This window comes from Argiope bruennichi, chromosome 4 (assembly GCF_947563725.1).
Source record: "Argiope bruennichi chromosome 4, qqArgBrue1.1, whole genome shotgun sequence".
Lineage (NCBI taxonomy): Eukaryota > Metazoa > Arthropoda > Arachnida > Araneae > Araneidae > Argiope > Argiope bruennichi.
The window spans coordinates 101002903-101026565 of record NC_079154.1 but is presented as its reverse complement, the minus strand read 5'-3'; the positions used below and the strand labels follow the sequence as shown (position 1 = coordinate 101026565).

The following is a 23663-nucleotide window of genomic DNA, read 5'->3' as shown; positions in this document are numbered from 1 at the left end:
AAGATAGTTACAATATTATTGCTCATAATTATAGCTTAAAATTGAAAACAACAATTTAGAATTCCCTTTGAAAAGCCAAAAAGAATTCTAAACCAGCACACTTTTGCATAATTTTTCAATTTATGCAAATAATGCAACAATATGTCTTGGACGAATATTCATTGATTTAAAATGCTTCTTTTTCACATTTTTCCTGCATACGAAAATATTTTTTAATGGACTACCACAGAACATTACAAATTTAAAAATAATTAAATAAAATAGAATAATATATATTTTTTTTGAAATAAGTATTTCAATCCAAATGGCGAGAATAAGAAAAATACTTTAAATGAGAAACTACAAATGCTTCTAATTTAGCACTAGCATTAAAAAAAAAAAAAATCCATATCATAATTTTAGATTATGTTCCTTTTTTTATTCGAATCATTTATTATAATATTTAGATCATACACTTTGCTTTTGAATAAAAAAAAATCCAATCAACAAATATGATTACTTGTTAAATACTGAAATCTTATATAAACAACTTTAAAACTTTACTCATGATTCCCTGAGAGTAAACAGTTTAAAATCAGCACATATACATATAATGGCACCAACTATACATGTCTGTTAAGTTAAAAGTAATAGTTAAAAGCTAGTAAAAAATTTATATACAGAATCAAAAACAAAAGAAAATGAGTCTACCTTTTACAAAAACATTACAAAACAGTCAAGGACATTTTATTAGACAAAAGTATCTACAAGATAAATAAACAAAATGGCAATATAAAAGCTTTTATAGTAGACACAGTAAGCATTAAAAACAATGCCTATGACTATGTATAAGTTGAAAGATGAAACAATGATAGATTTTTTTACATGTTAAATGGTCAAAATACATGTTGAGAAATGAAAGCTTTAAAACATCTAAAGAAAGAAGCTTCAAAACTTAGAGAATATTTGTACAAATGAGGAGGGAAACAATGTATCTACATGTTGTCATCCACAGTAGGGACCCAGAAAGCCTGAAAATAAAATAAGAAAAATATTCAAAATAGAAGAGATAATGATACTTTTGCAAAAGTAATTACTTAATAAATGGTTGCAGTATGACACTGGTGGATTACCAAAGATAGATAAGTATATTTGCTGAAAGGGAGAAAAGTATAAAAAGAATACAAGTTGGTGAGAAATTGTGGGATCATTTTCACAATTCTCATATCACACTGCTAATTCCCCAGGATTAGATTATGGCCCATTCCATGGATTTTGAAACCAAGGGGCAAATTTTTTTTTAATCTATTATCATGGTTATAACACATAATTTTAATGAAAAATATCTGATTTTGCTTGTTGTTGACTTGATTTTTGTGTAAAAATATTAGATCTCATCAAAAATTGCATTTTTTAAAACCTTGGCTGAGAATTTGTAAATGGCCTGTTTCATTATTATATTTTTTAAAGGTTTCTATAATTATTTCACCTTTCATAAGGTGCCTATAGAATTTTAATTTTCAATTGTTAATATGTTTTTAGTAATACTATATCAAAAAATTACAAATTAATGTCTATTTTGGCTTTGTTTTAACAATCAAAGCTAATGAAGATTGTGGAGTGTCACATACATGACCATTAAAACTTTTTTTTTATTTTTTGCATCATTAAATTAATAGAAAGTTCTAAATTTTTATTTTCTAAATATAATCATACTATTTGATGAAACTGCATTTAAAAATTTAAAAAATATTATAATTAATTTATAATTTTCAATGGTCAGGTATGTGACTTCAAGCAGTTATGTATGTGACATTGAATTATAAAATCCAAAGCAGTTATTTTAAATTCATCTCACCAGATGGCAGTACATTCCTTTACTTCTCCAGCTATAACCTAATGTTTGTTTTTAAGCAAAGGTTCACAGCACACTGTGTTTGAAGTATGCTGCAAGTCAGATTTTGCTATCTTTAAGCATCTTAGTCTTATTTTGCTATTTTAAGCTTAAAATATGGATGATGAACAAAGAATAAAAAATGCTACTAAACAAAAGAGATATTATGAGAAAAAAAGAAATGATCCTGATTTTAAAGAGAAAGAAAAGCTAAGGCAGAAAAAAATAAGAGATTTAAAAGCAGCAACTATGACAAAAAAGGAGAAAAAGAAACAAAAGCAAGCAGCTAGAGAAAGGCAGAGGAAATGCAGAGCAGCCAAAAAGATAAGTAATTCTACAAAAATTTCAAGTTTGAATTCTTCTATTGCGACTACCCCAGAATGTTCTCCTTATACAGTTCCCCAGACACTTGGCAAAGCAGTTAAAAAAACTTTGAAAGCCTTACCAACCTCACCTCGAAAACGAATGGCTGTAGTCAGCAATTTAGTGGAAAAGGTAGGTTTAAAACTGCAAAAGGAAAGAGAGTCCAATATCAGTGATAATAATCAAAACAAAGAACTTGTGGCAGACTTCTTGTGCCGAGCAGACATAGTCTACACTGCTCCAGGAATGCATGATGAAATGATAATTTGGGAAAATGGCATTAAAAAACGTGTTCGTAAACATTTTCTTACAATGTATATGAAAGAAGCACATGCTTTGTTTAAGGAAGAAAATCCAAGCATTAATATTGGATATTCAAAATTTTGCAGTTTAAGACCTAAAAATGTTCTTCTTCTTAAAGACACACCTAGTGATCAGTGTAAATGCAAGAGTCATGAGAATTTCATTCTTTTGTTAAAAGGATTAAATATTGATTATAACAATGATTTTTGGAAAGAAGTGCTGTGCAATTCAGACTTGGAATCAAAGTGTTGGGAAACAAAATGTGATAAATGTAATGCTGGAAAATTGCTTTTAGATTTTATTGGCAAAAAAGGATTAAATAATGCTTCTAATGTACAATGGCACCAATGGGTTAAGTCAGAAAATAAGCGCTTCTATAAAGAAACCAATGAAGGTTGCATAGCTGAATTAACTGATAATGTTTTAGAAAATTTTCAAAGTTTTAAGCAGCATGTAAAAATTAAACGAATCCAAGCTGCTGCCTTTCAATCTGATATAAAGCAAAGCAATACTGTTGTATTGCAAGTAGATTTTGCTATGAGTTATTCATGTGAGTGGCAAAGTGAAATACAGTCTGCACTATGGAGCCGGGAAAACGTAACTTTGTTTACAGCTGCATTATTTGAAAAGAATCATAAAACACAGAGTTATCTTATTGTAAGTGATACTAAAGATAAATCTAAGCTATCTGTGTCTGCTTTCATTTTGAAGCTTTTGGAAATTATTAAATTTCAGGCAAATAAACCAAAATTAATAATTTGGAGCGATGGACCATCCAGCGAGTTTAAAAACAAATTTATTTGTTACTTCCTCTTTATTTTATTCAAAACACAAAAGCATTTTTCTAGTTTCGAATGGAAATATTCAGCAACTTCCCATGGAAAGGGAGTTGTTGATGGGATAGGAGGTACTGCAAAGTCCCGAGTCTATGCGGAAGTAAAGGCAAGAAGAGCTATAGTACAGAATGCAGTTGATTTTGCTACAGTTGCTGCAAAAGTAGTACAAAATATCACTGTCATTCCTATGCTGCAAAAGGATATAGATAAAACTCAAATTGATTGGAATTTAGCTAAGGATGTTCCAGGAATTAAAAAAGCCCACATAATTAAATGTTTGGATGAACACATTTGTTTATTTACAAGTCAGCAAAATTTGGATACAACTGTGCAAGAGCTATGCTTTTGTAAAAATACAGAACAGTGTTTGAAAAGAACTCCATTACTTGCACAAAATCACACTTCTGCATATATTTCACTTGGCAAGTTTTTACTTGTAAAAGTGTTTGGAAAAAAGTCCTGGAAGCCTTATGTAGCACAGGTGTCTGCATTAGATAACACCGAAATCAATGTTATTTTCCTAAAGCAGGTATCCGTATGCAACTTCATTTATCAAGAGAATGATATAGGAGTTATTCAGCGGGATGACATAATTAGAGTATTGCCAACACCTATAATTAACGGTCGCAATACTGTAATATTTCAAAATGCAGTTATGTGAAATTGAACGATGTCACATACATGACTACTTGTCACATACATGACCTGTAAAGTTACATTTTTTTTTTTAATTGAAAAATTAAAGAAATATTTAATGCATTTATTAGTTTGTCTTCATTAAACCTTTTTCTTATGGGAAACTTTTTTTAAGCACGTTTCATGCATATAATTCACTGATTTTTTTAAAGAAAGTTGGTGTTATCAAATCACAGTTCCAATTTTTGTCACATACGTGACTATCTAAAAAAAATTTTAAAAGGTCTCTCAAAATTTAAATACAAATATATTTTTCATTACCATTTATTAAAACTCTTTTTTAATTGTCTAACAAAATTAAATTTTTGACTTTCACTACATTTGTACATAAATTTATCAGATATTTATGCATATCTTTTAGTCCGATTGTCACATACATTACCGTGGAATGGGCCTTATATAATTACAGTGACTTGATACCCCTAATGATCTGGATTTGACAATGGATCCTCATGAAAATCAAACAGGTATAAATTGCATAGGATAGTCTATTAATGTGTAATTAGAACAAACTTGAAGTAATATAAACTGCCTATTATTCAATATATGTTTGAGAATAAAGAATGTTACTCCCAACATAATGTAAAAATTGCAATATGAAGGTCAATTTTGATAGATTTCTAGTGGACAGATGGCTATGATGAAAAGATAGATTTTCACAAATATCAATGGATTTCTTTTCATATATGGAAAATAATGTTTATAGTGGATGACCAGCTATAATGAATAACAGCATCCACTGAAATATAATGTGTTTAACTCATACTGACAAACTTAATGCTGTTCCCAATTCAATCGAATGACTTCAGCAGCAATAGCTGGATAACAGTCGCAAACAGTATGAATGTTTCCTATAATCAAAAAAATTCTACATTTGTATAAATTATTTGAATTTTGAAACTTTGATATATGTTATTAAGTATCTATGATATTAATCACTCAAATTGTGTATACTTTTTTGGAAACACCATGAACAAAATTTGGACCATTAAAAAAAAAAAAAAAATTCACAAATGAGATTTTTTTTTTTTTTTTTTTTTTTACATTTTTGTAATATTATTATTAAAAAAAAATCTGGTAGATTTTTTTAAAAAACAACTTGGCATTGAAAAACATATGGAAGAAAAAAAAGTTTCTCATGAATGGGTGATTCATCAATTGTAACTGCTCCCAAAAAATAAACCCCCATTTTGTGGGCTACATTTTTTTTTTTTTTTTTGAGAATGATTCAAGTTTTTGAGAACTAGCATCAATAAAATATGTTAAATTCTTTGCAGAATTTTAATATTTAATTCATATTTAATAAAAATAATAAGAGTATCATAGTAAATCACTTTAAAAATAAACTAGAATGTATTTTAAAGATTTAAAAAAATGTATCGTAAAATAGTCTACAACATGATTATAATTATTTGCTTGAACAAAGCATTATAAATATTTCATTAAAATTTAATTTCTAATAATATTTCACTAAACAATGAAATGTCGGTAAAAAATATAGCATTTTTCTACTACAATTCATATAGTTATTGATATGAATATGGGATTCTGTCTACTTTTTAAAACTACATTTTTATAGAATTTTTTGCTTGAGTTGTCACAGTAAAGTAAGAGGTGAGAGTCACCTCTAAAGTGGAAAGAGATAATCCAGGAATTAATTCATAAATGCTTTGAACAACTTTTAAAGAAAAGTTTATAACTTACCATATTTGTGCATGCAGAGGCCAATAACATATACTTTGGATTGAACTGAACACATTGCACAGGTCCAGTATGATCACAAAATAGTTCTGCGGTTTTTATACCTGTTTCTGCACTCCACACATGAACTCGGCCATCAGTAGAGCCTACAATAACATTATCACATTTCAAATAATCATTTTTGCTATATTTTCTAAATCAGTAAAAATTTACATTTTTTTTTATTCAAACAAATTTACAATACTTAAAAAAAATAAATAACCTCAAGAATATTTTAATTTCTTCTATTCAGGTTTCACAGTCATTTAGTTGATTTTAATACTGCTATGTTCATGAACATGGATTTGTACTTGATTTACTCTAATAAATAAGGATAATTCCATAACTGATATATTTATATTATCTTCATAGTTTAATGGGTTTCTTCAGAAATTAGTTTTCCTTCTTCCATTTATTATCAAATTATCCCCCTACCCTTCTCCACCCTTTCACTTGAAAAAGTATGGTTTTTAGCCTGAAATAGAACTGGTTGAAAAAACACACACACAACAACAACAATCAAGTCATTCCAAATCTACACTAATATGCCAGATGTTCATTTTTATCTAAGAAAGAAAACAAAAAAATATTAAATAACACTGCACAACAACATTTCCGTTGTTGAAGAAACAGTAGAAAAATTGACACACCATTTTCTTTTCAAAATTAAATAAATACATTAAAATTTTAAATCAAAGGTATTAAATTCACACTTTTGAAAAAGTATGAATCTATGCAGAAATTTCTTTTAGGAAAAAATTCACATGAATGACTAATAATTTTGACATTTTGAAAAACTAATTTTTTGAATAAAAAAATGAAACGGCCATTTCCGACCCAAAAAAAAAAGTGTAAATGCAAAATCTGAACATCACAAAACGATGACAGAAAAGTTTTATTGATTATATTAATATCATAAATATTTTCAAGTAATAATATAATCTAGTTCATGAATAAGCAGTTTGATTATTTTATACAGCAAAATCATCAGATAGAACTGAGAAAAAAAAATAAAAGAGCTACCCTACTTTATTCTGTTATTAATCCTTTTATATGAAAAATAAAAATATCATTTCAAAGCAAGTAATATATTCTAGAAGATTTTGAGCCTAAAATGTTCGTAAGGGATTGTTTAATATTTATTATAGTACAAACTTTAAAATTTTCTATGACAACACCCTTTTTTGATATCATGACTAATCTATTCAAGGAAAAACTGCCCATAATGAAAAGTTTGGTGTCACATACCAAGATTACATCCAGAGATATTTGACATTTTCTATTACAGGGTTATTACATCCATATTTAAATATGTAAAATTTAGTTATTCTCTATAAAAACAACTATAAAGTTACAATCTAGATGTTAAATGTTGTCTACATGTTGCTACTTTATGTGCGACAAAATATGTACAGTAAAAATTTCCAGAAGTTTGTTTCTTTTCTATAGGAAATATTTAAAACATTGAAAGTTTTGTTTAAATTGTACCCAAGACTGAATTGTCATTACACTGAAAGCATTAAAATGGAGAATTTTGATGTATAAGCAAAAGAAATATTAATTGTAGAGTAAAATTAATATTTTACAGAGAGAGAGAAAATTAACTGATGTTTATTTTTGTGCTTTATCGCTGCATTTCTTTATCAGTATATACTATTCCTAACAACACTGCTTATAACTCATAAAAAAAGGTATAAAATAATACATCACTTTATTTTACGGGCATATAAAAAAAGCAGCGAATTTCATTAACTAAGAAATGCAAATCCATTTTCTTCAATGCTTTACAAGCAACTTAAAAGTTCTGTACAAATGCTTTTTGATTGTGAAAGTATTATATGAAAACACATAAACATGATATATATTTGTAAAAGAAATAGAACACAAATCACAAAATTATTATAAAATTTCATCCATTTATTCAATACAACTTTAATTTCTATTATTGTTGCATCTTTTAAAATTATTATTTATCACATATTTTGTTGTATCCCATATGAATAAAAATTTAATAGGCAGATATAATCATGAGAATAATTATTCTATTAGATGTTCAATTTAATAATTAAAAAATTTATATTAGTACTTTTTCGATTATATACAACAAAGCAAATTCAATTAAAATACCATTTATCAATCATATATATTAAATGGAGTAATAAAATCAATAAAAAGGAATTGCAAATTGAAATAATACATATAAATGTAATTTATCAAAAATAACTTAATTATATTAAAAGTTTGAAACATAAATGTTAGTTTTTGCATTTATTCTTGAAAATAATTTTTTTAAAGTATATATAAATAGCACTTTAATAGAATTATTTGGCAAATCACTATATTAATTAACCCCATTCTTCAAAAAAAAAAAAAAAAAAAAAAAAAAAAGATATAAAAAAAGAGTTTCATTCAAAATTTTGTGTAATGTTTTTGTTAAAAATTATTTCTGCTTTATTTAAAGAGAAATTCTTATATTTCTTTATTTTATAAGAAATTGATTCATTTTGATATTCAAGTAAATTGAAATTTAGTGCTTTAAAATTTTATTTGATCGATTTCTACCTTTCATTTTAATATTAAGTAAAAAAACCTGTGTTTATATTGACAAAAATAGTGGTAAACCAAGATATTAATCAATAGTTTGTGAATCATTAAAAATATTTCAAATTCATTAATCTCCACATGTGTTGGGAACGAATGTTAAGATATATTTTGCACCCAAATATATTACAAAATAATGTTTTGATATCTAAATATTTTTATACCATTTATCATAATGTATAGTATTCAAATAATTTTGACAGTAAAAATTTATGAAATCCGAGATAAATTGCCCTTTTTTTGTTACAAAATATGGAGTTTGTTATGTAATTATAAAGACAAATAATTTGGTCAGCATATTTCTAAAATTAAATAGTTATAATCCTAGAAAGAATTTATTAGGAAATAAAATTCCCATTTTTCAGTAATTTGTTAATTCTGTGCTATTTACAAGGTGACGAATAAAAATTCTAGCTTGCCAAAGGACAGAGATTAACTTCCACATTTAAAAGTAGAAACTATTAATAAAATAAAATGACAATGGAAAACATTATTTTTTTTTTACTTTGATTTCATACTTTTTTTAAATATAATCTTACATTACAACAACAGGAAAATGATATTTGATTAAAAAATGGATGATCAATAGCATTTGAATGCCAAATAAAATGCTGTAGATATCTGTGAATGTGTCCTTAAATGCACAGCATTAGAGCCAACACAGGAAACTTACAGTAATGGAAAATCTACTGAAAGGAATGAGATGAAATTTTGCACACCCTCATAAAAAAACATATCTATTTGATTTTACCCAAATTTAAATGTATTGTCATCTAAAAATTTTTAAATACTTTTCCAGATATTAAAAATTACTTCTTAATGATAAATATATGTTTTTAAACTTATTTTCATAGTCAAAAGAATTTAAGTTAATAACTAAAGATTTGAATAAAAGTTCAAAATTTTATTTTAACTTTAGAAGCTCATAATTTTGACACAAACAGATTTAGAATAATGAAATTTAATTTCAAGTAAGAACTTTTGATTTAGTTTTAGAATATGACGAGAGAAATGTGTGTTGCCATAAGAAGTTTTTATATTTGTTCTTATTTCAATATACAAATGATCCTTTAAGAAATTTTTAATTTAAAAACCTTTAAAAGCAATCTAGTGACTCTTCCCCCCCCCTTTCTTGCAGCAGTAGATAGTAAAATATACACATACTTACCACTAAATATAAACTGAGAATCAGGACTGAATGATGCTTCTAAAGCCATTCCTTTGTTATTGATGTAACCCTGTAAAAAATGATTATTTTAATAGGTAAAAGCTTAAATAATCAAAATCATAAAGCTTAGAATATGAATTACACACAGATAAATTTGGTTAGCTTTTAATGATGATTTTAAACAAGATATTTACAAAAAAGAAACAAAAATTACTTTATCAAATGATATATTCATTAATATATTTATATTAAATGATGAATATGTGCAATGAAAGCCATTTTGAACTAAATAAATGAAAATGATTTTGAATCAAAATATTTTAAAAAAAAGATTCAGTTTTCAGCATTTGCACCTGTAAATACTTATCTAAAACTCTTTTTAATAAATATGATAATAATATTTAAAAGAGAAAACAATAAAAGAAGACAAATAGAAATTACTGTGAAATGTGATTATTTGGAACCTCCATAAATAAAACAAGACAAATAATCATAAAAGAAATATTTTATTATTTCTTCAAAGAGAATAAAGGAATACATAAAAAAATAATTACACTTTCATTTAACTGATACTAATTTTGTTCAATTAGTCTTTAAATTGATTTATAATATAGCACAGTTTTCATTAACAACTTGTTTACTCCTAAAAAAAATGCAAGCAATGTAAATTGCCTGATAGAACTCTAACTACAATTTAAATTAACTTCAATCATGTATGGATAAATCTGGCTCTTGCAAAAATTAAACTTTACAAAGAAATCATTCTGGTAGAACTAATTCTTTTTCTCTTTTTTTAAGCTATTAAATATACCTCAGATGAACTGCTAAAAAGTAGAATGAATACAATCCTATTTATCTGAACATATTTTTAAAGAAGTTGAAGCTATCATTGCATTAAAATCTGGCAATTCAAAAGCTTATATAATGACGCAATTCTCATGCATCTGCTAACAATTAATGAAATCTGATATATCTGAGAAACTACACAAGCATTACTGATTAGTCTTCAGAAAATTATGAATTTTTTTTTTAATTTCATCAAATAAAATTTTTATTTACAGTATTACAAAATTACAATCAAATAGTTTTCTATTATTATACATTAAGTATAATTTTAATGCAATTTTAATATGCCAAAATATTATACCATTTAGTAAAAATAAAGGTATTTTAATTACCTTTGTCAAAATACATGAGTGCATTTATTTATTTTTATCTACTTTGATAGATAAATGATTACTATTTAACAGTTTTTGACTTATTTTTTAAACAGTTTTAGGACAACATACTTTTTAATAAAAATGCCCAAATGTATACTATCAGACATAAAAAGAATTCAAAACTTTTATTTTATCAGATTCTTTTAATCACCTAGTTTTTAATAATCAAAAATTAAAACTTGCAAAAGGAAAACAATCTTTTCTATATACCACTCCCATAGAAGTTTAAAGCTAAAATGAGAAAGCATTAATAACACTGCCTTGTGAAATTCAAGAGAGAATTTGTAATTGCCATAGCATATCAACATCATAAATATGGGAGAGAGGATTAAATCAATACGAAATCAGGACTGAGAAATTAATCTATTGCTTACTGATACTACACTTATAAATTAATGTGGAAACAAAAATAGAAATGAATATAATTCATTTATAGAATATTTGTATTCTGAAGAAAATTTATCGTTTATGCTATTTCTTTGCCAAAATAGGATAAAAAATGATAGAAACAAAGTTTCAAAAATAACATTTTATATAATTCAATACCGTAAATTCTTGCAATGGCGTTCCTTGAAATGCATCAATGAGATGAATGACTTGACCATTTGTAGATATGAGGATTGTCTTGCCATCAGGGCTGAATTTTAAACCTGTCCAATCACATCCTTTGTCTTGAGGGAGTTTAAATGTATTGAATGGACCCTATATGAACATAAGAAAAAAGAAACAAAATAATTTATTTTATCATAAAATTAACTATTAAAACAGATATCAAAATTTTCAGAGCAGAAATAACATAAAAAGAAATTTTAACATTTTGATCTCCTAACATGAAAAATAAAGTAATCTGTATCATATATAAAATATGACTTACTTTATCAAATGACTTTAAATCATATAATTTGACCAATTCTGAGTTCAAGCCCACAGCAAAAATTAACCCTTCAGGATCATAATTCACCACTGAACGATTACCAGGCAAATGCATCACACCCTAAAAGGAAACTTTCCAGTTATTTAAAAGAAATAAAATCTTCTCAAAAATAATTTTGAACTGATGCATGTTGGACAGAGGTTTGAAACTTAGTAAAACTGGAAGTAGCTACAAAACAAAACAATAGCAAATTTAGCAAACAAAATACTTTAATTTTCTCTTATCCAGTGAAACTATGGTAGTATCTGACTTAGTATTAGATAACTCAAAAATCTGTATCATTCATTCTATTAAATCTTTGCTGTGATGAATGTTTACATTTAGAAAGATTTAAATAGACTTTATTGTAGCATTAAAGCAAAAACCCATCACTGAATACTATCAGTTACAATTCTTTTTTCACACTTATGATGCCATTTAAAAATAAACTAATAATATCACACAAAAATATTTCCATTAAATTCAGAAGTCTTAGGAATTGTAATTTAGAAACATATATAAAATCTTATAATCAGAATCCTATAGAATTTGAATTGAATGCATTTCTCAATGCATAATGCAATAAACATATTTTAAACAAAGAAACAGAGTAAAAAAAAGTCATCATAATTAAATATAGCATCAAACAGAATATACACTTTCCTTGACTAAATTTTGCTATTCCAAAGAAAATATCACTAGAAGCAATCATTATAAGATAATCTCTAATAAAGAAGAACTTGCAACAAGTTGTCATTACATTATCTTTATATTTAAAACAATTAGAAAAATAAAATAAACATTCACCCAGCCACAAACACATTGGTTTTGTTAATTCTTTTTACTTCAAATTAATTTAATGTTACTAATGGTCATATGACATTAATGATGCCTTCTTGCAATTACCATTCATTTCTAAATATATGTTTCAAAAGCTCCATTTCATTGTGTTTTCTGTGTGGACAAAAACCTTGATGGAACTTACCATTGAAAATCCCCTAAAATATCTAATGCAATGTTCTGCCATTTTTTTTTTCAATATGAAAGTTTATGACCCTGAGATAAATTATCAAGGGTTTCTACTCTCTCTACTTCTTTCATCAAGAGAATTGCAAAATTAATTTTAGAAAGAATGTCCCACTTTATTAACGAGATCGATTTTGCCAACTTTGATTCCAAGTAATTTTGCCACTGTAAGCATATCTAATCCACCAGAATGCTCTATCATTATTATGTAGTCATAATTTAAAATAGCACTTTAGTTTTTATAAAATGTATTTCACTAAGATTCGTTGACATGATTGTATATGCTCTTTGCATTCAAGTTATTTCAAACAAATAAACAGAGACCAAGAGTCATGGTTTGAGTACAAAGGGTTAATGTTATTAATTTGATCAGCAAACACAGCAAATACTAATAATTTAATTATATCATTTAAATTTGATGAATTATATCTTATCACAACAAAAATATAATTGCACTAATATGATTAAAAGTTGCACAATAATGATAGAACTTTTTGATTGGCTAGTTATAAGAAAGAAATGTTGGCAACAAAAAAATGGTGAAAACTTTCCAATTTCTACAGCTGAAAGCTGCATCAAAGTTTTATTTTGAAAAATATGTTGAAATAAAAAGAAAAGTCGCAGACAATAAATGATGATGTAATGAGAGATCATGAGCATTAATAATATCTTCAAAAAAATATTGGTTGGTACTCTGCTGAGGCTTTCCTCCAAACAGAATGTATAGCAGCTGAGTAGGAACTCAATGTTTTTCCACCTACAAAATGCTAAGGGAAATAATGTATTTTCAATTATCCTCAAAAAAGGGGAAACAGTAAGGGGCAAATATAGTCAAAAAATGGAAAACAGATTACCAAAGGCATCTAGTATTTATATATAGCTTAAAAAGTACTTTTTATTGCAACTGAATACAAATTGAGGATAAAGGGATTTCTGTATGGTAAAAATAACCTATGCATTTTCCATTATGCTTCACAGTTTCAAAACCAGTAAGATAACTTTAGGCATCCTAAAAATATCATAAGTTGTTTCATGGTTTATAGAAAATTTTTATTCAACACTTCTGGGACATTACCTCTCTGTTTTACTTCATTACCTAACTAATAAATCAGCTAACTAATAACTGCATTTAAAAAAAGTTCTGATATACTCGATGGGTGATGACAGAGATAATTAAGTCAACGAAGCTTCTTTCAAAATAGTAATAACTTGAAATTCATATAAGATATTCATTCATTCAGGAGAATATTGATATATTGAATCACAAAAAGATAATCCATTCAAAGTTTATATATATTATAATGAATGTTTTACTTTAGGATATTGATGCATGTGTATTTTTCCATATTGTTAAGAATTATCTTATTGAGGCTAACTAGTACAAATTTATTATGTCCACTACATAAATCCATACATATCCTAAGTTTAAACATTAAAAAAATAATACTTAAACAAAATAACCAGCATAAACTTGGAACACTCTAAATGGATAAAAAATATTACCTGACAATTTGGAGATCGTAAATCCCATATTCTTATACTTTTGTCAAGTGAACTGGACATGAATGTGTCATCAACTGGTGACATACATAATGATACGACTCTGAAAATAGACATTGACACAACAATTTTAGTGGAAGCTAAGGAATTTTAAATATACAAAATTATTGGTTTTGTTAATGTGTTTTCCTTACTTCTTTGTATGGCCTTGATAATACCTAATGTATTTGTTGTCATGAAGTGAAAGATAACGGACATTGTCTAAAAATGAAAATTTTAATTAGATATAAAATTTATAGAGTATAACAAACAAAAAATATAACAAAAATAAAAAATTCGAAACCCAGTCAATAAATTTTTTTCTTTTAACTGTCATAAAACAAGCACAATAAGCAAGGGAAAAATTACAGTCTATAAGAAAAAAAAATTATTATTTAAGATAAATTATACAATTAATATTACAAGAAAAACTTTTTTTCCCCTCAAAATTTATAAAAGATAATAATGTATACACACACACTAAAGACTTTGAATAAAATAAGAATGAATATTATAATGTGTTGGGTAAGTTATATTTTAAAGTTCCAATAAATGATCCATTTTAAAGCAACACTAGTGTATTTTGGGATGGACCTTATAATTCTGAACTATGGTCAGATGATGAGGGCAACATCTGTGCTGACATCCTCCTTCTCAAATTTACTCACACAAGAACATTTATTTCCAATAGATTCAATATGTATCAGAGTCTCTTATATACAATTGTTCTTAAGGGGGAATCATATCTTGAACTGTAATGACCAGGTTATGAAACTGAGACTTTAATACTAAGCCACTACAGCCCCATTAATAGGAGAATTTCGTTTAAGATAATTCTCTACAAAGCAACCAAAACATAAAGAAATATATCTTTTCATAGTATTACTATCTATAAAAAATAAAAATGAATCAAGATTACTAATCATTTACAACTTACCATCTACTTTAGTAGAACTATGTATTGCTGTATTGGGTGCATGTGTATAACGAATTAAATCGACACCATATTTTTTGCTTTGCAAAGTGCGTTTGTGCCTAAAAGAAAAAAATTTAAATGATAAAATTTGATATCTGTATTAATAAATACTGGAATCAAGACTATTTAAACTCTAGAATAAACCATTGTATAATTCATTCTTCTAACATTTCGGCTAAAAAAATCTATTAAATACATAATTTATGAATAATCAAATTTTGACATTTAATACACACATCCAAATGGCAGATTTAGGGCATTCTGAAGGTAAATAGTGATTTACAATCAAATGACAAAATCATTTCTGTTAAAAATAAACAGATAAGAATATTAAGATTTTCTTTCTTTTATTTTTAAAATGACTGTATAACATGACAGTTGCTATAATGTACAAATTATTACCGACTAGTAATTAATACATTACAATAAATTCAGCAGAATTCAAGTAAAGGAGTACAAAAAATTTAACTATAATAAATTTTCATACAAAGAAGTAAAAAAAAAAAAAATGTTAATAAAATTATATGACCTTAGAAATAACAACGAAAATTATTAAAAATATAGTCATGAAATATGCAAAAGATTAGAAAGAAACGAATCTAATAAGAGTTTTTGTAATTTTATATGTAAACATACAGAGATTATAATCAAATATTTACTATAATACAAATTATATAGTTCATAGACCAAGGATGCTATGTCATTGAAATAAGCATTTATTGTGGATAAATTTATATTTTTGTGTAATCCAATCACTAGACAAAATCTAGTTATTGCTTTCACAATTATTTTTAATAAAACAATTTAAAGTAGAATTATTTTTAAATGTAAAACTATTGAGAAAGATAATGATGCAATAAAAATGATATAAAACATATGCATAAAAAAATTGTATATAGTAAATACTTCATAAAATCTAACATTCCCTTTTATGGTGAAATTTGCAGTTTAAATTAACTGATACAAATCCATTTAATCAAAAATGATACAGTAAAGAGATTTAAAATTATACTTATCAAGCATGTGGCTACACACAAATGCAATGAGTTATGGATACTAACTATTTAATTCCAAGATAAAAATGTTTGAAATATTTAGTTACAATAGATCAAATATAGAAAAATAAAACTTCAGATGTAATACACAAAATTATTAACAAGATTACTTGATTTTTTTTATTGGAATTTTTCCAAAATAAAAATATATATATATATATATATATTTTACAAAAAATTACCCCCGTATTCTTGTTTTAACTAAACATAATTGTTAAAATTAAACACAAAAGAAATTTTCAAAAAATTAATAATCTTGTTGAAATAAATGTCTAGCTATAATTAATATCATGTATATAGTTTATGTTTAGATGCTGATCTTTTTAACTAAAACCTGAATAAAAATTATGGAAACTTAAAAAAAAAGTTATCACATAAAAAGAAAGTTGAAGGCAGCTCATTTCATGTACATTAACAATCGTTATATACATTAAGTTTCCTTGATCTCATAGCTCACTATTTTTCTTTAAAATATACAAGTAAAAATAAATCTGCATATTTTTTTCTTACCATACAAAGAGAATGAGTAAAGTATTAACTTTAAAAAAAAAAATTTCCCACTTCTGAGCCAAGAAAAATTTGAATGTAGTTAATATGGTAATCATTTTAACAAAAAATTACCAATTTTTTTTTAATTTGACAATTATATTATGAAAAAATAAAATAAATTGGATTAAAGATGGAACAAGTTAATTTTAATAGTCATTTAATACATACTTATGCCAGAAATTAAAATACTATTGTTTTACAAGAACCGACTCCGTTCACAAACGATGTTTTTGAGGTATTCAAAATAATTATAATACCCAAATACGATTGTAATAATCAGCTTAGAATAGTTGCGAAGAATTACAATAAACATTTTTTTTAAAAACGAATATACTTCCTATAGAGCGGCTTATTACAGTGCAAGACGCTGTGTTTCAAGGTTAAGGTCTAACTTTGTTTACCATGCCGCCATTTTGGAGAACTAAAATTAAATAAAATGTGTAGGTGTTCATGGTTCTGAAAACTTTATTTGTCACTGAAATTTATTCACTTACGTTCCTCTTTCACAGTCATATATAACAATGGATTCATCATCGCTACTCGATATCAAAGTTTCACCATTTTGGGAAAAGTCTATACTGTTAATTCGATCGGTATTTTCCCGGAATACTTTAGCTACTTTAAAGCTCCGGACAACATTATCTATTAATCGCATAATGTGCATTAGGAATTCTTAGTGATTTCGCTTCTCAAAAAAACTTTTCGAAATATAGTTGTCATTTAATGTTTACATTTATAGAACGCCCACACGAGCTTGCAAATTCGGCGTGCCGACAATGGCGCGAAACTACAAGGCGACGCCTACTACTTAACGTAAAAACAAAACATCTTTTTTTTAAAAAAACTAAATAGGAATGGCATAAAAATAAAAGTAAAAGTGATAAACAATATTTTTCGATTCTTATTCTGATTTATCTTTATACTTAAGAGCACAAATAGATCGAAAATCGAAGAGAATAAAATTTTGTTTTAAGTAAACCAGTTAAAGAAAATTATAACTGGTTATAATTATAATTAATAAATAATTAATGATGTAGAATATTTTGCGATACACCTAAAAATATAACAATAAAATTTATAAAAAATATTTTTTCAATTAATCTGTCCATATTTCAACAAAATCTTATTAAAACGTTTTAGAGAGAGAAATATACGATATTTATGACATCACAATTTTGACTATAATTCTTGTTTCTTTTTGTGTTTGAATTATACAGTTGAAAAAACCTGATATACAAAGTTAATAATGCATGTAAGCTTAAAAGACATTCAAGGAAAATTAACAAAGAGGTCTAGGGACAGTGCAAAAAAATATTTACAGCAGCATCATTATTAGAGAAAGTCACGTGATATGATTGTATTGTACTAGACTTTTGTAATAATTCACAATATTAGGTACAAAGGCAAAAACTAAAAATATTTTACAAAAACTATGCTTCAAATCCTTTTCTTATTTTAGTATCTTTTGATCCAAGAAAAAATTTTTCATCCTGAAAAACTTAGGGTATTGTTCATAACCGAAATGTGAATGTCAACCGTGTGATTCAAATTTTTCGTCTGCTAGATAAGAAATGAAATAGAAAGTAAATTTGTGATTGTTTTCTGTTTGTATGCTAAATATACTATAATTCTATATTTGAGATGGAAATTTCATAATATATCCCTTTATGTTTTATTATATTTCATTTTGCTAATCAATTTTATAAACTTTAAGAAATTATAATCTAGACATTTTATGTAGCTACAATCAAGTAGAACTGAAACGCTGTATGAATATAAATGTCTAATTTTTTTGTCAGATATTTTTGATATTATAACATAGTTTATATCAGTTGCAAAATTACTATTGCAGAGTTTATATTTATGAAATACAATTCGTAATCTTCATTATACATGTTGCCTATCATTTACAATTGTGTTACGAAACATTTCAAATTAAACTCATTTACAAATAAAGTAGTTAGGATGTCAACAGATGCTTTATGTAAAGATGCTAGGATAATATTTAAAACAGGCTATAGATCTGTACAACCTTTAAATTTAATTAATAAAGAAGTTGAAATAAATTCCAATAGCATACAAATTCAAGGGAAAAGTTTTCCAGTTTTCAAAAATGTTTATATAGTTGGGTTTGGAAAGGCTGTTTTAGGTATGGCCAATGCTCTTGAAACTAAGCTTCAAGAACATCTAGTTTCAGGTATAATATCTGTACCAGATGGAATGCTAACAACATTAAACACAAAATTGTAAGTATCTGATATGGGTAAATTTTGTGTTTATTGAATACTAGATTTATTTAAAATTAATAGTTTTTTAAGGTATTTTATTTATAATAATTTATTGAAATTAATGTTTCACTTACATTTATTTCTCAATTTAAAGTATAATAATGGATTTTATATATGCATTATCTTGTTACATTTAAAATTAGTCATCATCATGATTGCTTGCCATGTTACTTATTAATTAGAAGTAACATGGTGCTTGAACTTAATTTTGATAAAAATTATATTAAATATCATTTATAATTTTTATAATTAATTTGTTACCTTTACTCTGAAAAAAAACTGTTAAATATTTGAATTGTATATTTTTTTCTGAAAGTACTAAAATTTCATTTTATTATTTATATAGGTATAAAAAAATTTTTAAGCTAAAATTTACAAATTGTCATGAAATCATATATCTTAAAATAATTCATTTGAACAGACATGATCATTTCTCATCAAAGTCCTGTATACAAGTTTATGAAGGTGCTTCAAATAATATTCCTGATGAAAATTCCTTGTTAGCAGCTACCAAGATTTCTGAAATCGTCAATTCCCTCAAAGAATCAGATCTTCTAATTGTATTGATATCTGGTATTTAACATTTTTATATTTATTTTCATTGAAATATTTCTAAAATTATGCTGGTAGTGAAAAATTTATTAGTCATGATTTTCTTTATTAATATGTATTAATACATTAGGTGGTGGTTCAGCATTGTTACCAGCTCCCAAACCTCCATTGACTTTAAAAGAAAAACAGAAAGTTATACAATTATTAGCATCTAGAGGTGCTGATATTGAAGAACTGAATGCGGTAAGAAAGCAATTATCAATGTTGAAAGGAGGAAAATTAGCACTTCTAGCTAAACCAGCTAAAGTAAGATACACTTTTTTTCATCTCTTTCAAATCATATTTCATATTAAGAAAATAAAGATACCTTTTATATAACATAGTTCACATTTTGACTTTATGTTTGTTAAAAGAACAAATATAATTTTAATATTGGAATTAATTTATAAAAGAATAGCAAATTTTTATGTTTACCATTAGTGATAAAAATCAGATTACAGTCTGAATTTGGATTGTAGTATAGGAAATAATAAAGTAATAATAATAGGAAATAATGTAGTGTAGGAATAAATAAAGAATGGCTAATATGATTAATTAGAATTTAATGAACACTTTAATAAGATATAAATTTTGAGTAACTTGAACTTTTTTTTTAGAATTTTAGAGCACACCTTTTTTTAATATTTAACTAAATTTTTACACATTTGAAATTTGTTTACTGACTTTATAACCCAGAATTCTTTTTTTTACAAATTTGTTTCTTTTACTTATTAATTTAAGTTACAAAATATATTCAGTAAATTTCAATGTATGTTGTATCATATTTATTCAAATTAACATTTTTGAGAATAGAATATTTGTCTGACATGCAATATAATACGACTAAAATATCCATATTGCGAAAATTCACATTATTATCGCAAATGAATCTAAATTATTTACAATTGTAGTTGCGCATTAACTTGTGCAATCGATATTCATATATTTTCACAAAAAGACAAATTTTATATATTGGAAATCAAATGTAACTTCTAAAAAAAATTTCTGTGATAAAATGTTTGTTAATTTATAGTCAATTCTGTAAAATGCCATTAATTTTATTATTTTTTAAAAACTTAATGCTTATTTTAGGTTCTGAATTCATCCTGCAGCATCATTTTTGCCTCATGAAAGTTTTTCTCCCATTATAAATTGATTTCTCATTTTCCAAATAATACACAATATTGTGCTATATTTTGGTACGATACTTTCTTTGCCATTGAGCTTTGACAATTACTTAAAATATTCTTTAAAAGGTGTTCTATACCTGTAAAGTTTCTTCCTTTATTTTTACTTTCTTGTTTATGGTATAGAATCACCAATTATTATTGTAATAAAAAAAAAATTAAGATTTTGATTAATTTCTATCAGGGGTGTTTGTGGGACCCCAAAAAATCCCCTGAAACTTTTACGGACTTACAACCGACATTTTGGAGTTTCGAGAAGGGGGGGGGGGAGAAATGAAAAATTACAATTATGAAGTATTGAATGACCTAATTATAAAAGTTCAATGAAATACTTTTTTTGCAAAATTAATAACCATTAATTTTTCAAAATTAAGACCTTTGAACCCAGGTCACGTGATTACACATCTGGTCGAACGAAGTCTCTCCCTTTTTTTTCTGCCGCGCCTACTTGCCGAAAAGAATCCAGAAGAGAATGTCCGAGAACCGGGGGAATGAGTCATAACTCGCAATAAGGAAAGAACAAAAAAGAAGTTTTTCCCCCCTTTTCACGCATTTATCACTGCCTTTGGAGAAAGAAAGCAAAAGTTTTCACCACACACACTGACCTTGCGTTTTCTGCTTTCAAAGCAAGCAAAATTACCCAGATCAAAATAAATAATTCATTATTATTCCTACTTCCTTTTGAACGACGATCCCCGGAATTTCCGGGTATCAAAGTTCAAAATCCCCGGAATTCCGGGGTTTCCCCGGAGCACAAACACCCCTGTTCTATGCTTCAGATCTTCCTGATCCCCAAAAGTACATTTTTGGTATTATGTCTGTCTGTGAACACAATAACTCAAAAACACTCAGAGCTAGTCGGCTGAAATTTGATACAACCAAATCTGCAGATTTTTATCTAATTTTGAATGAAATCCATTCACAAGAATTTTGCTTCTCAAAGTGCAAATGAAAGTGGTCACTGTAAAATGATAAGAGATAGATGAATAAAAATTTGTATACAATTTTAGTATATCTGGCATAGATTGGTATAAAAGTTTGATCTAAATGCATCAAGAGATTGAATGAAATAACTCACAAATGCAATGACTTAAATTAATGAAATTTGGTATATAATCATATGATTACAACAGTGGTTTTGCAAATTTTAGTGCCAATTGGTCAGGAAAAAGGCATATATAGATATAGTGTGTATTTTCAAGATAGATTTAGTAAAAATGTTAGATTCATGGCAGAAATCTATATTTCATTACTATCATTCACCAATGTCATAAAAGGTATTCGTGGTCTTACCCAAGATCTTCAATTTTATGTGGAGGAAAGAAGATAAGACCATTATTGGAAAATATGAAAGAAAGGTTTTGGGGAGACTACTGCTAGTTTTATCTAATAAAATAATGTAAAAGAATCTGATTTTTTATATGTCAATGAAAATTTAGTACTTATTATAAGTAATAACTATTTATTTAGCTCTTTATAGATTATATGAATCCGAATAAAACCTGCTCAGTTTGAAAAATTTCAGAAATACAAATGTTTTTATATTATTATAAATATGATTTGTCATGAAAGCAAGCATGATTTAGGCAATTATAAACCATGCACTTAATGCAGATCATAATGACCATAAAAAATTAATTATATTAATGCTATATTAATTTCTTAGTAAATATTTAGATTGTACATTACTAATTTTTTTTTATCTTTACAGGTAATAAGTCTTATTTTATCTGATATAATAGGTGATCCAATAGGTATGATTGCTAGTGGCCCAACAGTTCAAAACAGTGATAACCCATCACTTCCCTTATCTATTATTGAAAAATATAATTTGATCCAAGATTTACCAAAGACAGCAATTCAAATACTTACTGAGGCAGCAAATCAAAAGCAAATAAATGAATCTTTTTCCCATGTCAGTAATTTTGTATTAGGGAATAATGAAACAGCTTTGAAAGCAGCTGCAGAAAAGGCAACAGATTTGGAATATCAAACACTTATAGTGACTAACAGATTAAGTGGAACAGCAAGTATTATAGGTACAAAACTTATATCACTAGTCATGTCAGCAGTGGACAAAAGAAATTTAAATGAAATTATTAATGAATTAAAACTACCATCACATACACAAGAAATGCTATCAGAGGCTATTTTTCAATTGAAAACTTATGGAAAAAAACTTTGTTTACTGTTTGGTGGAGAGACAACAGTTGAAGTGAAAGGAACTGGGTTAGGAGGTCGTAATCAAGAATTATCACTATCAGCAGCTTTAGAATTATATAATCGGAAGCCTCAGAATAGTATCATTTTACTAAGTGCAGGAACAGATGGTATTGATGGTCCAACTTGTGCAGCTGGTGCAATAGCTTCTGTTTCTTTAACAGAAGAAGCAAAAAGCAAAGGACTAAACCCATCTTCTTATCTGTTGAACAATGATTCATATAATTTTTACTCTCAAATGAATGATGGATGGTGGTTAGTTAAAACAGGACATACTGGTACTAATGTTATGGATATTATAATTATATTAATCACTTAATCCATTTAAAACTGTTTTTTAATCAATATATTAACAATTATATTATTGTAATCAAATTTTTTTAATATATTGTGTGAAATTTTTTTAAGTTTTAATCATTTTCTTTGATGCAATAAATATGCTTAATACAGGAGTTCTGGTTATTAAAAACACGCAAATGATATACAATTTCTCTAAACATACATTTACAGTAAGCTATA

The 23663-nt window shown here is 26.3% G+C and overlaps 2 protein-coding genes across 2 annotated transcripts; one reads left to right on the top strand and one right to left on the bottom strand.

Moving 5' to 3' along the window:
- Nucleotides 1-410: 410 nt before the first annotated feature.
- On the bottom strand, nt 411-17790 carry LOC129965855 (WD repeat-containing protein 82-like). The gene is made up of 9 exons (XM_056080095.1): nt 17353-17790; nt 15216-15313; nt 14434-14500; nt 14243-14342; nt 11675-11794; nt 11347-11502; nt 9581-9650; nt 5776-5918; nt 411-1010 (listed from the first exon to the last, which is right to left on the bottom strand). The coding sequence occupies exons 1-9, from the start codon at nt 17520-17522 to the stop codon at nt 975-977; spliced, it is 960 nt and encodes a 319-aa protein (XP_055936070.1). The 5' UTR covers nt 17523-17790; the 3' UTR covers nt 411-974.
- Nucleotides 17791-18424: 634 nt separating this feature from the next.
- Nucleotides 18425-23585, top strand: LOC129965372 (glycerate kinase-like). The gene is made up of 4 exons (XM_056079204.1): nt 18425-19104; nt 19568-19719; nt 19829-20004; nt 22636-23585. The coding sequence occupies exons 1-4, from the start codon at nt 18752-18754 to the stop codon at nt 23461-23463; spliced, it is 1509 nt and encodes a 502-aa protein (XP_055935179.1). The 5' UTR covers nt 18425-18751; the 3' UTR covers nt 23464-23585.
- Nucleotides 23586-23663: the final 78 nt, after the last annotated feature.